Source organism: Herpailurus yagouaroundi, unplaced genomic scaffold, assembly GCF_014898765.1.
Source record: "Herpailurus yagouaroundi ecotype Mexico unplaced genomic scaffold, PumYag 184, whole genome shotgun sequence".
Lineage (NCBI taxonomy): Eukaryota > Metazoa > Chordata > Mammalia > Carnivora > Felidae > Herpailurus > Herpailurus yagouaroundi.
In genome coordinates this window covers 24,472,178-24,485,805 of record NW_024412415.1, presented here as the reverse complement: position 1 = coordinate 24,485,805, position 13,628 = coordinate 24,472,178, and the positions used below count along the sequence as shown (strand labels likewise).

The following is a 13,628-nucleotide window of genomic DNA, read 5'->3' as shown; positions in this document are numbered from 1 at the left end:
CGAACCCACGGACCGTGAGATCATGACCTGAGGTGAAGTCGGACGCTTAACCAACCAAGCCACCCAGGCGCCCCAAAAAAATAAAATTTAAAAAAGGCTATAAAATATTCCCTGCCAGATACAGAACTAGACTTCAACAAATGAAAAGAAATGCCATGATCTTGAAAAGGAATATACAAAATACTAAATATGTCAGTTCACTCTAATTTAGCCAACAAATAAAATCCCAATAACAATACCTTTATATGTCTCCCCACTACCACTATCTTCAGATAAACATTCTGATTCATTTGGGGGGGCGGCCCCTGGGTGGTCTAGCCGGTTGAGTGTCCTACTTCGGCTCAGGTCATGATCTCATGGTTTTTGAGTTCGAGCCCTGTGTCAGGCTCTGGGCTGACAGCTTGAAGCCTGGAGCCTGAAGCCTGCTTTGGATTCTGTCTCCTTCTCTCTCTGTCCCTCCCCCACTCGTACTCTCTCTCCCCCAAAATAAGTACACATTACAAAAAAAATTTTTTTAATTAAAAATTAAAAAAAGGTAAGTTCACTTGGAAAGAATAAACAGGCAAAGATAACCAAGAAAACCTAAGTGTCTATAATTAAAACACTGTGCTTCAAGTATATGGAGACCAATGGAACATAAAGAAAACTCCATAAATAGGTCCAAATGTCTATGGAAATATAACATATAACAAAGATGGTATCTCAAGTCAACAGGAGAAAGAAACCTTTTAGTGATTTGGGACAACTGGACAGCCACATTAAAAAAAAAAAAAAAACAGATCTATTCTTCATACTGTACCTGAGGATAAACATCAAATAGATATGTGCTTTAAATGTAAAATAAAAAGTAAATAGAGAGGGGAAGAGCAGGGGGAAAAATGGGTTATTTCTCTCATTGACTTGGAGTGGGAAAAACTTTCCTAATTATGATTCAAAACCCAGAAACAGTAAAGATAAAGGTCAATAAATTTGACCAAAAAAAAAAAATCTGGTATGGTAAAAAAGCACTAACAAAGTCAAAGGACTAATGACCAATTCAGGGGAAATGTGTGATTATACAGTTTCTGTATCCCATTATAAAATATATAAAGCACTAAAAATGAGCGGAAGAATGAAGACCAATATCCTGATAGAAAAACAGGCAAAAGATACGAACAGATTGCTCACAAAAAAATAAAATTACCTTTAAAGATATGAAAAGATATGCAACATTACTTATTTAAAAAATTAAAAATATACTGCCATACTATTTCTTACCTATCACATGGACACAAAAATCTAAAATCTGACAATAAATTCTGATAGAAAGGCTTTGGACAAACAGGCACTCTCAAATACTGATGGTGGGCATCAAAAACACAGAAAGAAATTTAGCTATTATTTTAAAAATAATACATGGATTTATCTTTGGCCCAACAATCCCCTCCTAGAATTCTATTCCAAAGATACAGTGGCAAAAAATATTAAATAACATATACCAAAAGTTATTCATTGCAGTGCTGTTTATAACAGCAAAAGACTGTAAACTATTCATCAACAAATTAGCTGAACATCCTTAGGTATAACTATACAATGGAATACTATAAAGCTGTAAAAAAAATAAACGAAAAGCAATGAATAAAGGAATGAAATATAGATTTAATTCCTCTATAATCTCTCTATATTGTTACAATTTTACATATTGTTAACTAAAAAATCAACAAACATATTTTTGGTAAGAGGAGACAGAATAATACACATATTTTATTTATATTATTGAACAGGAAAAAAGATGGAATAACAAAATTAAAAAGTAATGAAAACGCTTATCTGTGACAAAGAGAAAGATAGGAAGAGAGGGCAGAGGTGGGAAACTAGAGCTCAGTGAATACAATCCTGTTTAAAAGGTTTGACTTTGGGGCGCCTGGTAGCTCAGTAGTTAAGCATCCAACTCCTGATTTCAGTTCAGGTCGTGATCTCACAGTTTCATGAATTCAAGCCCCACATCAGGCTTGAGATTCTCTCTCTCTCTCTCTCTCTGCCCCTTCCACACTCACACTGTCTTTCTCAAAATAAGTAAATTTTTTTTTAATTACAAAAAATTTTGACTTTGTAACCAGGTAAATGTTTTACATAATTAAAAAGCAAAAATAAAGCTTTTAACAAATACCTTAAAGAAAGAAAAACTCTGAGGGGCACCTGGGTGGCGCAGTCGGTTAAGCGTCTGACTTCAGCCAGGTCACGATCTCGCGGTCTGTGAGTTCGAGCCCCGCGTCGGGCACTGGGCTGATGGCACAGAGCCTGGAGCCTGCTTCCCATTCTGTGTCTCCCTCTCTCTCTGCCCCTTCCCCGTTCATGCTGTCTCTCTCTGTCCCCAAAATAAATAAACGTTGAAAAAAAAAAAAAAAAAAGGAAAGAAAAACTCTGAAACGAATGAACCTAAATGCATATTAAATCAATGGCATAACCAAAGAAGACTGACCAACAGCAAAAAGGAACCCAAAAAAATCTTTATTAGCATTGCTGTTAGTAATAACTGTAATATTGTAAATTGTAAATATTTTCATTTTTATTCATTTATGAATGTTCATTTATGTGTATTTATAGTATGTACAGGATAAAGCCAAAAAGCGAGTTATTAAGAATCACAGTTTTCAATGTAAGAGTAAAGAGATCCAAATATAAAACAGAAGTTTACATAAAAATCCCTAATCCTAAACTTTCAATGGAAATAGTCATATAAAAATTAATGATTTATCTCTTTCTAAAATCTTTATATTCCTAACTTTGTCCATTAAAAACGCTGAAAAGTGGGACCCCTGGGTAGTTCAGTTGGTTGGTCGTCTGGCTGTTGGTTTTGGGTCAGGTCATGATTTCGCAGTTTGTGGGTTTAAGCTCCATGCTCAGCTCTCCGCTAGCAGTGCAGAGCCTGCTTGGGATTCTCTCTCCCTCCCTCTCTGCACCTACCCTCCTCACTAGCACTCTCTCAAAGTAAATAAACACTAAAAGAAAAATGCTGAAATGCAATAATAACTCAGTAGAACAACAAACACCTTAATTCCCAGTCTATAGCTTCTAACTATAACTCAGCAATGAAAGGAAATGAGGAGTAGTTTTTAAAAAATGGTTGTTTCCAGGTTTGAGGCAGGAAATGTAAACTATGGATCTGGACCATCCTGTTTTATCAGAGACCATCTTGTCAAAGACCACTGGGGTGGTATCAAAAGGACATAAACCTAACTTGAAGATGATCCCACTGGCCAAAGGTGAAACTATTTGAACATCAAACAGAATAAAAAGATTGCTATACACCAACTATGCTAAAACCCATGAGTTCATAATGATACCTGAAAATGAAAACTCCGGGGCGCCTGGGTGGCGCAGTCGGTTAAGCGTCCGACTTCAGCCAGGTCACGATCTCGCCGTCCGTGAGTTCGAGCCCCGCGTCAGGCTCTGGGCTGATGGCTCAGAGCCTGGAGCCTGTTTCAGATTCTGTGTCTCCCTCTCTCTCTGCCCCTCCCCCATTCATGCTCTGTCTCTCTGTCCCAAAAATAAATAAACGTTGAAAAAAAATTAAAAAAAAAAAATGAAAACTCCTCTTTGGATACTGCTAGAGCACCAATTCATTCTGAAAAGTGGTAAAATCAAGCATCCATCTTGCCTTTCTCATATGGACCTCATTTCAGAATAACCAGTTAGTTGAAGAATTCTTTGTAGAAGAACCTTCATTAATAAATGTAAGCAGAATGACAGATTTAGAAAGTCAACATTTTGCAACCCCTAAATGAAAGAACGGATCTGGGCAAGATCATCAAAGCTGTTGCTAATACTACATGAAATGTTGATGGGGAACTTTAGAGTGGAAGGATCAGAATGACACCATCAGAACCCTCTAATCAATTTTAACAAGTGATACAATAGGAAATACACAGCACAACCAAGGAAGTGTTCCTGAAGTTAAATTAAATCAAGCTTTTAGATCTAAATACCAGTTTGCAGGAAATATGCAATATATAAAATAACTTAAATGGTAGGGTATCTAGAAATTGTTCTGAAATTCTCCAGGAAAAAAAAAAAATGAGGGGTGAGAGATGAAGAATGGCAGAATGTTGAAAACTGAAGCTAGATTATGTATGTGTAACTGTTTCTATGTGTGAAAATTTCCATATAAAAATAACAAACAACAACAACAAAAAACCCAGCTCTATCAATGCTATCTGGAAAAGGAGGAAAATAAATTTTCACAAATATAACTCCTAGTTATTAGGACTTTATAATTCCAAAGGTTATCTTCAAGTTTATCTTTTTTTTTTTTTTAATGTTTATTTTTATTTTTGAGACAGAGAGAGACACAGCATGAACAGGGGAGGGTCGGAGAGACAGGGAAACACAGAATCCGAAACAGGCTCCAGGCTCCGAGCTGTTAGCACAGAGCCCGAAGCGGGGCTTGAAGTCACCGACTGCAAGATCATGACCTGAGCTGAAGTCGGACGCTTAACTGACTGAGCCAACCAGGCGCCCCTCAAATTTATCTTAAAGGTTATCTTTTAGGGGCGCCTGGGTGGCGCGGTCGGTTAAGCGTCCGACTTCAGCCAGGTCACGATCTCGCGGTCCGTGAGTTCGAGCCCCGCGTCGGGCTCTGGGCTGATGGCTCAGAGCCTGGAGCCTGTTTCCGATTCTGTGTCTCCCTCTCTCTCCGCCCCTCCCCCGTTCATGCTCTGTCTCTCTCTGTCCCAAAAATAAATAAAAATGTTGAAAAAAAAATTAAAAAAAAAAAGGTTATCTTTTAAAGTTTAAAAGTAAACTTTTTTTTTTTAAGTAGGCTCCAGGCTGTGGAGCCCAATGCAGGGCATGAATGCACAAGCCCACCCAGGTGCCCCTAAAAGTAAACTTTTAGAACACTTAAGTCAATACAGTATGGCATGCAACTGGAAAATATGAGTATGTATCTATTGGATATATACGTGTGTGTGTGTGTGTGTGGGTGTGTGTGTACAGACACACACACATACATATTTTAAGCTGTGAATAAAAATATAGTCATTAAACAGCAACAACTGGGAAATAAATGTGCATTTTCCAGTGCTAATACAAGGACTATATAAAAATTTAAGCAGTTCAGATAAGGTTCACTGAATAGATCACAGAAATATGTCACTAAAATTTAACATCTACTCTCAAACTTAGCTTCTATTAGGTTATTTTCAAGTATCTGAAGCTCTTGGCAAATATTATCAGGTACAAAACTGGATGTATAAATTCTCAACTAACTGGCAACTGGGAATAACTCAAAGTCTAACAACCTAAGTCACATATCATTTTGGCTTCCTTTGCTTAAAAAGAGAGCCATAATAAATTTAAAAAACAATTAATGAGGATGAGGTAAATAGGGTTTTCCCAGAAGTCTACTGATTACAACATCGGAACTAATGCTTGTTATACAATATAAGGTACTGACAACTCATTCTTAGATGACTTGGTAAAACCAGTTAAATATATACAACTGTTACATCTTAGAGAGTTTGACGATACAACAAAATAACACATCAAACATTCTTTCCATCAGCTCACTATAGCAATAGCCAGTAAGTGTTGAAGCATAGTGGGTGAAAATTTTGTCCTAGCACCTCCAGAGTAACTAATACCCATCCATACAAATCATATTATTATAGTAGATAAATCTAATTAAAATTTGAGATATTCCAACCCTCTCCTAACTCCCAACACACAAAACCATACCAGAACTGGAGTCTGAAAGCCAGCCCTAAAAATAAATCTAGAAGAAAAACCCTTCTCTTAAGAATCCAAGTCAGGTTTTGAGAGCTGAAATTTCTTGAAAATAGAACTATGTCCCATCAATATTTCAGTTAATTCTGAATATAAATCATTCTAAAATGGTTTTACAAAGGCTTTATCTGTAATATGAGGGTGATAATAACAGAAGACACCTCCTAAGAATGCTGGGAGGATGAAATGAGAAATACATATAAACACTCAGAACATTACCAACATGGAGTAAATACCCGAAAAGGGCTAGTAGGTATTTTTACTATCATCATGACATCATCTACTGTTGGAAGGTAAAGGAACTTGATGAAAACTCCTTGGAGGGCATTCTGATGATAATAACTAGCAAATTTTAAAATGCATGTTAACTTCCTATATACTTTTAGAAATTATTCCTCAAGATATGCTCGCATAGGTATGCAAAACTGTACATACAAGGCTGTTCAATTCAGCAAATATTCACCAACATAACCTGGCTAAATAAATTATGAAATATCCAAAGAAAGGAAATACTATGCAACCATTTTTTAAAAATGAGATAACCATACACACTAATATTTTAAAAACTCGTATTTATTTACCCTTATATATATTTCCACATTTTCTGTTAACAGAAGAAACTGCTAACTGAATACTTCTGGGTAATAAAACTGGGACCTAAGAAGAAGTGGTAAACTTTTGTTTTTTATTTTAAACATTCTTGGTATTTTTAAAATTTCACACTATGAGAATGTTATTATTAAACCATTATTTAAAAAACAAATAAATTAGTTCAAAACAAAACACTGGTCTAAAAACCAGGGAAAAAAAATAAAAGAATTTTGTTTCAGTGTTTGGCTTTGTGTTTCCAGAGACAAACATTCCTCTTAAATGTATGAAAATATGTTGAAATAATGCAACTCTTCCAAAGACAGTAAAAACCACATGCTACAGAAAGTATTAAATAAGATTTAAAAATGAATTCTAGAAGTTTGCATTTATCTTGAAAGTTGAGAGTATATGAACTCCTTACTTCCTAGAAACAACACTGATGTTGACCTACATCAACTCTATCTTCATGCCTCCTACAAATTCCAGCTCCTTGGAACTTCTGCCTCACAGCACCAACCCTTCTGCCTCACTAATTTCAAGCAGAAATTGGGCTCTGCTGCTCCCTCTTCCCCAAATAAGTCTTCACATTCTAACCCCCTGAGAAAAATGGCAAATATGTGGCAAAATGTAAAATATGGCAATTAAGCAAGACAACTCCTATTCTCGCCTCCCTCTTTCTCAAAAGACCTCAGAGAATGGTTGCTGTAACCTCCTCCCAGCTGTAGATGATCTCAATGAACTCTTTAAAACAAATACTTGGAGGAGCTCTTGAGGGACTCAGCAGGTTAAGCATCCAACTGTTGTTTTCTGCTCAGGTCATCATCTCACAGTTTGTGAGTCTGAGCCCTGCATTGGGCTCTGCACTAACAGCACAGAACCTAGTTGAGATTCTTCTCTCTCCCCATCTCTCTCTGCCCCTCCCTCATGTGTGCTCTCTTTCTCAAAACAAATAAATTAACTTTTTAAAAAAAGAATTAAATACTTGGGTAGGTTAAAAAAAAATAAACTGGACATGGCTTAGACTAAAGATCAAAGTTACTGGTTTCAGGGTTCTGGCACAGATAGACAAATAGAAATGGGAATCTTGGAAGGTAAGTACTTCTGTACTTAACCCGTTACAGAAGGAGAAAAGAAACAGGGAAAAATGGCATATCAGCACAGTAGATTATTAGCAGGCTCTACCCTTGACAAGCAGGACATCAGGCAAAGACTGGGAAACCTTTGTGTCACTATTACAAACCATGATCTTAGCCCTTTAAAAAGCTCTCCTCCTCCCCCATTCTTTCACATGAAATTAATCTTTTCCCTCAATGCGGACTTTATTCAACGTTTACTTCATCAACTTCCTTTAAATTACAACAAACCGTAAAAACGGTATATATGGAACATACCTGTACTTCAGACACTGTACATAATCTTATGCTAGTTAAATATAATATTTACTGTGAGGAGGGGAGACTGCACTCAAGCTAGTCCTCTATCAGTTATTCAATTTTAACTGATTAATCACATGCTCTACTGAGCACTGTCAGGACTAAAAGTTTGTGTTCTAGTATTGGAATAAAAGCACCTCTCAAATACTTGAAATTATTTCTCAATTATAAAGATCAAGACAAGACAACTAGTAAACAATAAGAACAGAGTACTTAAAGGAAAAATAATATTAATTACTTTTTTAGTGTTACTACTTGGTTGAATGTGAAAGAAATCTATCACAGAGCTATCTGAAAAAATCTGGATCTTAGAGTCATGGTTTAATACTACAGTCAGTAGTTTATTTATATGGCTTAAAAATAAAAGTTAATCGAGCCTCCGATTCCTTCTCACAGCAATGAAATCCACTAAAATGTAGAAAAAACTTAAGCACAAACACAATGCAATAGCAGGTTTTGCTCAACTTAAACATTTTTACCTGAGGGAACAGTTGGATTGTTTTGGTGGTTTTCACTGGTAGAAACAAACAAATCTTCTTCTCCTTCAGTTGATGAGCTGGAAGAGGATTCGCTGCTGAGGTCATTCTCACTGGAACTACTAGAACTGGGGAGCAACGCGTATTTTCTTCGGGCTAATACTTCTCGTTTTTTCCTTTGCATTAATATCCTCTCTTTTTGTTTCTGTGTCCTCTGTGAGGAATTATTTTTCACAAATCTCTTTCTGCATGGAAGTCTCCTTAATGAACTGCTATGAAAACAGGGTCTTTTCATTAACAATCCTGAAACAGATTCTGTCTCTGTCCGAGGCCACTTTTGGGACCGTGCACTATGAGTTCTACTTTTAGCACTCAAAATTGCCTGGGAATGTCTTACAGAGACTTCTTTATCCTCATCTGAAGTCACAGTGTCAGAATCTCCAAAATGCAGACTAGATGAAGGAGAAGAAAGACAATCACTAAAAGAGGAATCATTATCTTCATCGCTTGGTGTTTCTAGGTGTTGCCTCAATCCTAATATTCCCTGGTTCTCTTTAACACAATTTTGCATGTAAGAAGGGCCAGCCTGCTGGCTTTTGCGTTTTTTCCTCACAACAACACTTTTTTCTTGCTCTTGTTGGTTACCATTCATGTCCTTCTCTTGTTTTTGAGAATCATCACACAAATGAGAGAATTCATTCCCCACTTTACTGTTAATCATCTCAACTCCTGCAGGAAAACTTTTGGCTGCCCCAATGGGCTGTGGATGCAAGAGGATCCCTTTCAGACTCTCCTGTGTCTTTGGCGCATCAGAAGGAATCTCACTCTTCATATCCACTTTTAAGGTATAGAGCTTGTTATATTCAGGAGTCCATTGAGACATGGGAAACTTTAAGGGAGGCCTAAAAGACACAATTAGAGATTAAAAAGATGGTTAATGTCTTTTATTATACTAACTGAAGAGTTTCAGATTCCACTGAGAACATCCCTATAATAAGGCAGAACTGTCCTTCCCTGATATATCAGGATATAAAATGGCTATAAGTCATTTTACTGTTCTTTTAAGGCGTATTTCTCTGATACCTCTTCCACATACTCAATTTTTAGAAATATAGTAAAGATTATAGAACATAAGCCTACTTGAAAACTTCTATTAACTAAAAACTTACTATGTATCTTAGTACCTTCAGTAACATATTTGGTCAAAATCTAACAATTTCTTCAAAACCTATTACAGTAATCAGAGATTAAAGGACTAGCATTCAAACGATTCTGATTAGTCAATGTGTTTCTCCTGGTATCCTGAAAGTGGTAATTAAATATTTCTTGTACATCTAGATGGTTACCATATTAGAAAGATTACTATAAATAATGATCTAGCAAAAATGTATCTTCTCTTTCCCATGGTTCTTTTCTTCATACTACTTTGTTCTCTGATGAGAATCTGAACTCAATGACAGACAAAATACACAATTACTGCATTTCCCAAAGTTTTAGATACATGCAGAAGGACTCCAGCTAAGACTGTGAGTTGCTAAAGATCATTCAGTTAGAGCAGTAGACCAGAACATAAAACCAAACTTCCTAAAACTAACCTAAATCTTTCTACCTCTGAAATCAGGGGCTGCTGAGCAACAGGACTTAAATTAATGCACCTACATTAATGTAATGTATACACAAGAACTGTGATAATGTAAAAGTAATAAATAAATATGACTCAAAATGCAATGTATTTATTAAAAGGCAGTTAATTGTGACAAGAGCAAAATATGATTAAATAATGTTAACATTTTTAACTTAAGCATTTACTTAAGTATAACACATATATTCTAAATTTATAGCTCAATGAACTCTCACAAAATGAACGTATCTATGTAACCTCTAAGATCACAGAACAGAAGATAACCAGCATCCCAGAAATCCCCTTCCAGTCATTCCACCTACTGGGAGTTGTAACCACTATCTATCTTCCAGAACAGCCAATGCTATAGAGACAGAAAGTAGAGTAGTCATTGCCTGGGGCAGGAGAACAGGATTGGGATGTGATGGCCAAAGAGTATAGGGTTACTTTCAGTGAACTGAAAATGTTTTTAAAACTGACTGTGGTGATAATCAACTTTGAATATTGTAAAAACCTCTGACGTACACACTTAAACAGGGAGAATTGTAATGGTATGTGAATTCTACCTCCATAAGGCCATTGTCAAAAAGTCAAGAGGGAAAGTAGAAGATAACTATGGACCCCTCTCCAATCCCATCAAGTGTTACGTCATTTGGAAAAATCTGGGGATCTTCCAGAAGTCTACATCTCCCAGGAGTCTTGACGAGTTGGATCACTGAAAACATAAGCTTTATATGTTGCAGAAAAAAAACCATTTCAGACTCCTCACCCTTAATTACTAAGTTACCCTCTGAGTCCTGGTAATGGAGATCCTGAGAGGCAATGAAAATCTGCCAAAAGGACAGATCACTTCTGAGAACAGGAATCCATAAGTAAATTTACAAAGAAGTGATTCATTGCATAATTTATTAAACTCGATTTCTTTTCCATTAGTTTATGCCCCAAAGCCAAAATAATGGAACTCTTTATGGTTAACTCTGCTCTGGGTTTTGGAGAATTTTATCTGCCCAGCTGACAGCAGGGAGAGAATAAGGGACAGGTGGTATACGGTGGCTGGTGGGGGGTGGGGGGTGGGGGGGGGAAAGGGGGGGCATGCGTGTGTTTGCACACCAATAACTGTTCTCAGAGTAATCTGTCAAGCATACATCAAATGCAAAATTAACACCCCATGTTATCTAAACTGTTCCCACCAAGGGAGTACTCTAATTCATGTTCTTATTTTAAACTGAGAAAAAGAAGTTCAGGAAAAGAAACAAATACCAGTACTGCATTTTTTAACTAAAAACACAGCAAAACTAACACAAAGAATCAATAAAGAATGTTACAAACTCTTTGGTATTTGATGAAATCATAATGTATCTTTTATTTCCTTTTTTTACATTTTTTTAAATGTTTATTCATTTTTTGAGAGAGCACAAGACAGAGACAGAGCACAAGTGGGGGAGGGGCAGAGAGATAGGGAGATACAGAACCTGAAGCAGGCTCCAGGCTCTGAGCTATCAGCACAGAGCCCAACATGAGGCTTGAAACCACGCCCTACAAGATCATGACTGAGTCGAAGTTAGATGCTTACTGGACTGAACCACCCAGGCACCCCTCTAGCCTTTTATTTCAATAAAAATGATTGGTTGAGCTAATTTAAAAAGGAGGTTAAATATGTACTAGATATATCTATCTCCTTAGCCACATCAGGGCTGGTTTGCTATTATACATTGTTTCAATACTGAATCTACAGGACTAGTACCTCTTTGTGAGTTTGATCCGATCATTTTATTGCTATGTCATTAAAGTGGCATACCAATTACTCCTGATATTAGTATAGGATACACAACTAGTAGTAAACCTTCCGTGAAAAAAAGCACAATGACTAAAAATGTTAACTTTCAGAACTAAAAATTAGGGTTAGGATTTGGCAATTTACATCATAAATTACACTTATGTGGGGCGCTTGGGTGACTCAGTCAGTTGAGTGTCCGACTTTGGCTCAGGTCATGATCTCACAGTTCGTGAGTTCAAGCCCCGCGTCAGGCTCTGTGCTGACAGCTCAGGGCCTGGAGCCTGCTTTGGATTCTGTGTCTCCCTCTTTCTCTGCTCCTCCCCTGCTCACACTCTGTCTCTCTCCCAAAAATAAATAAAGATTAAAAAAAAATTTTTTTTAATAAATTACACTTATGTGAGAAGTGGGAATAAAAACTCATTAAGATTATGGATACAACTTTGAGGAACTCTATTTCTAAACTGAAATATGTTTTATAACAAATCATTATTACTGGTATGAACATTAACCACCAATGATAAGTATTGTTAAGTTTAAATAAAAATTTGATGAGAGATTTTACAGAGCTCTAAAAGATTTTTAAAAACATCCATAAGATGATTTTGTATTTTTCTATACAACTTTTAAAGATTATCAGAAAAGGAACTAGAACTATGTCCACTATTTATCCACTTTTTTCATGTAAGTGGAAAAAAAATAATACTTATACCACTGGGATATTAGAACATGTTTTGAATTTTTAACTCTCCTTTATTGATATTTATTTTACTAAGTGCCAGTGAAATCAAGTACCTGACAGAATACTCTCTCCTAGTACACCTAAATGCTTAATAACTTCCACTTACTTACAGCTAAATAGTATGGACAATACGGTTTGTTACATATTTTGAATAGTCAAAATTTCATTTAGCAAGAAAGATGTTTCACCCCAAAAAGCACCATTCTGGGCTCACAACTACATTAGCAAAATGCTCAAAACAAACGAAATTTTTTTTTTCATTTTTTTAATGTTTATTTTTGACAGAGAGAGAGAGAGAGAGAGACAGAAGGAGACATAGAATATGAAACAAGCTCCAGGCCCTGAGCTGTGAGCAGAGCCTGACGTGGGGCTTGAAGTCAGGACCACGGAAATCATGACCCAAGCCAAAGTCAGAAGCTTAACCGACTAAGCCACCCTGGCGCCCCATCAAAACAAACTAAATTTTTTTTTCAAAAATTTTTTTATTATGTTTATTTATTTTGAGAGAGAGAGACAGACAGAGTGTAAGTCGGGGAGGGGCAGAGAGAGGGAGACACAGAATCCAAAGCAGGCTCCAGGCTCTGAGCTGTCAGCACAGAGTCCTATGCGGGGCTCGAACCCATGACTGTGAGAACATGACCTGAGCTGAAGTATGAGTTCAACTGACTGAGACACCCAGGCACCCCAAGAAACTAAATTTCTTAAAGAGACAGTTCTGCTCTTACAGGTAGTAGGAGCACACAATCTGATAATATACTCAATTATGAAAAAGAGTGAGGGTAACCTTGATAAACTTATTAGCAAATAATAATTAACTTTCAGAGTGATTGATACCTGACGGAAAGAAGGAAGTTAGAATAACTATTGTGATATGGCCAAACTCAACTTCTTTTAGGTGGCTAGATATAATAAAAATGTGAAAAAAGACCAATGATTAAGACAACCTCACCTAACTAGGAAATAATGTTCAGAGGATAGACTATCCTCTGATAGTTAGCTATCAAATAATTCACTTGATTCTTGCTGACCAAAGGCATCAAGATGAAATAAACAATTACAGACAATACACTAAAGGTTCCAGAAGAAGCAATTATAGCTATAATGTTATCAGAGTGCAAAAGAAAGTGGGATAATGTAAAAAACTTCCAGGATAAAACTCACAGAACACTTAAACTGCATTTATTGAATCAACAGTTCCAGCAGGTCCATTATGGTGTGTATCAGG

The 13,628-nt window shown here is 36.5% G+C and overlaps 1 protein-coding gene across 6 annotated transcripts in view; it reads right to left on the bottom strand.

The window, feature by feature from the left end:
• The window catches only part of RNF111 (ring finger protein 111), a 99,691-nt gene that overhangs the window by 47,279 nt on the left and 38,784 nt on the right, over window positions 1-13,628 (bottom strand). For all 6 annotated transcript variants that reach the window (XM_040492836.1, XM_040492831.1, XM_040492835.1 and 3 more), the window contains one exon: window positions 8,270-9,168. In XM_040492836.1, coding sequence (XP_040348770.1) covers window positions 8,270-9,149 — 880 coding nt within the window. In that variant the 5' untranslated portion in view covers window positions 9,150-9,168. Of the gene's footprint in view, window positions 1-8,269; window positions 9,169-13,628 lie in introns of those variants that run through there.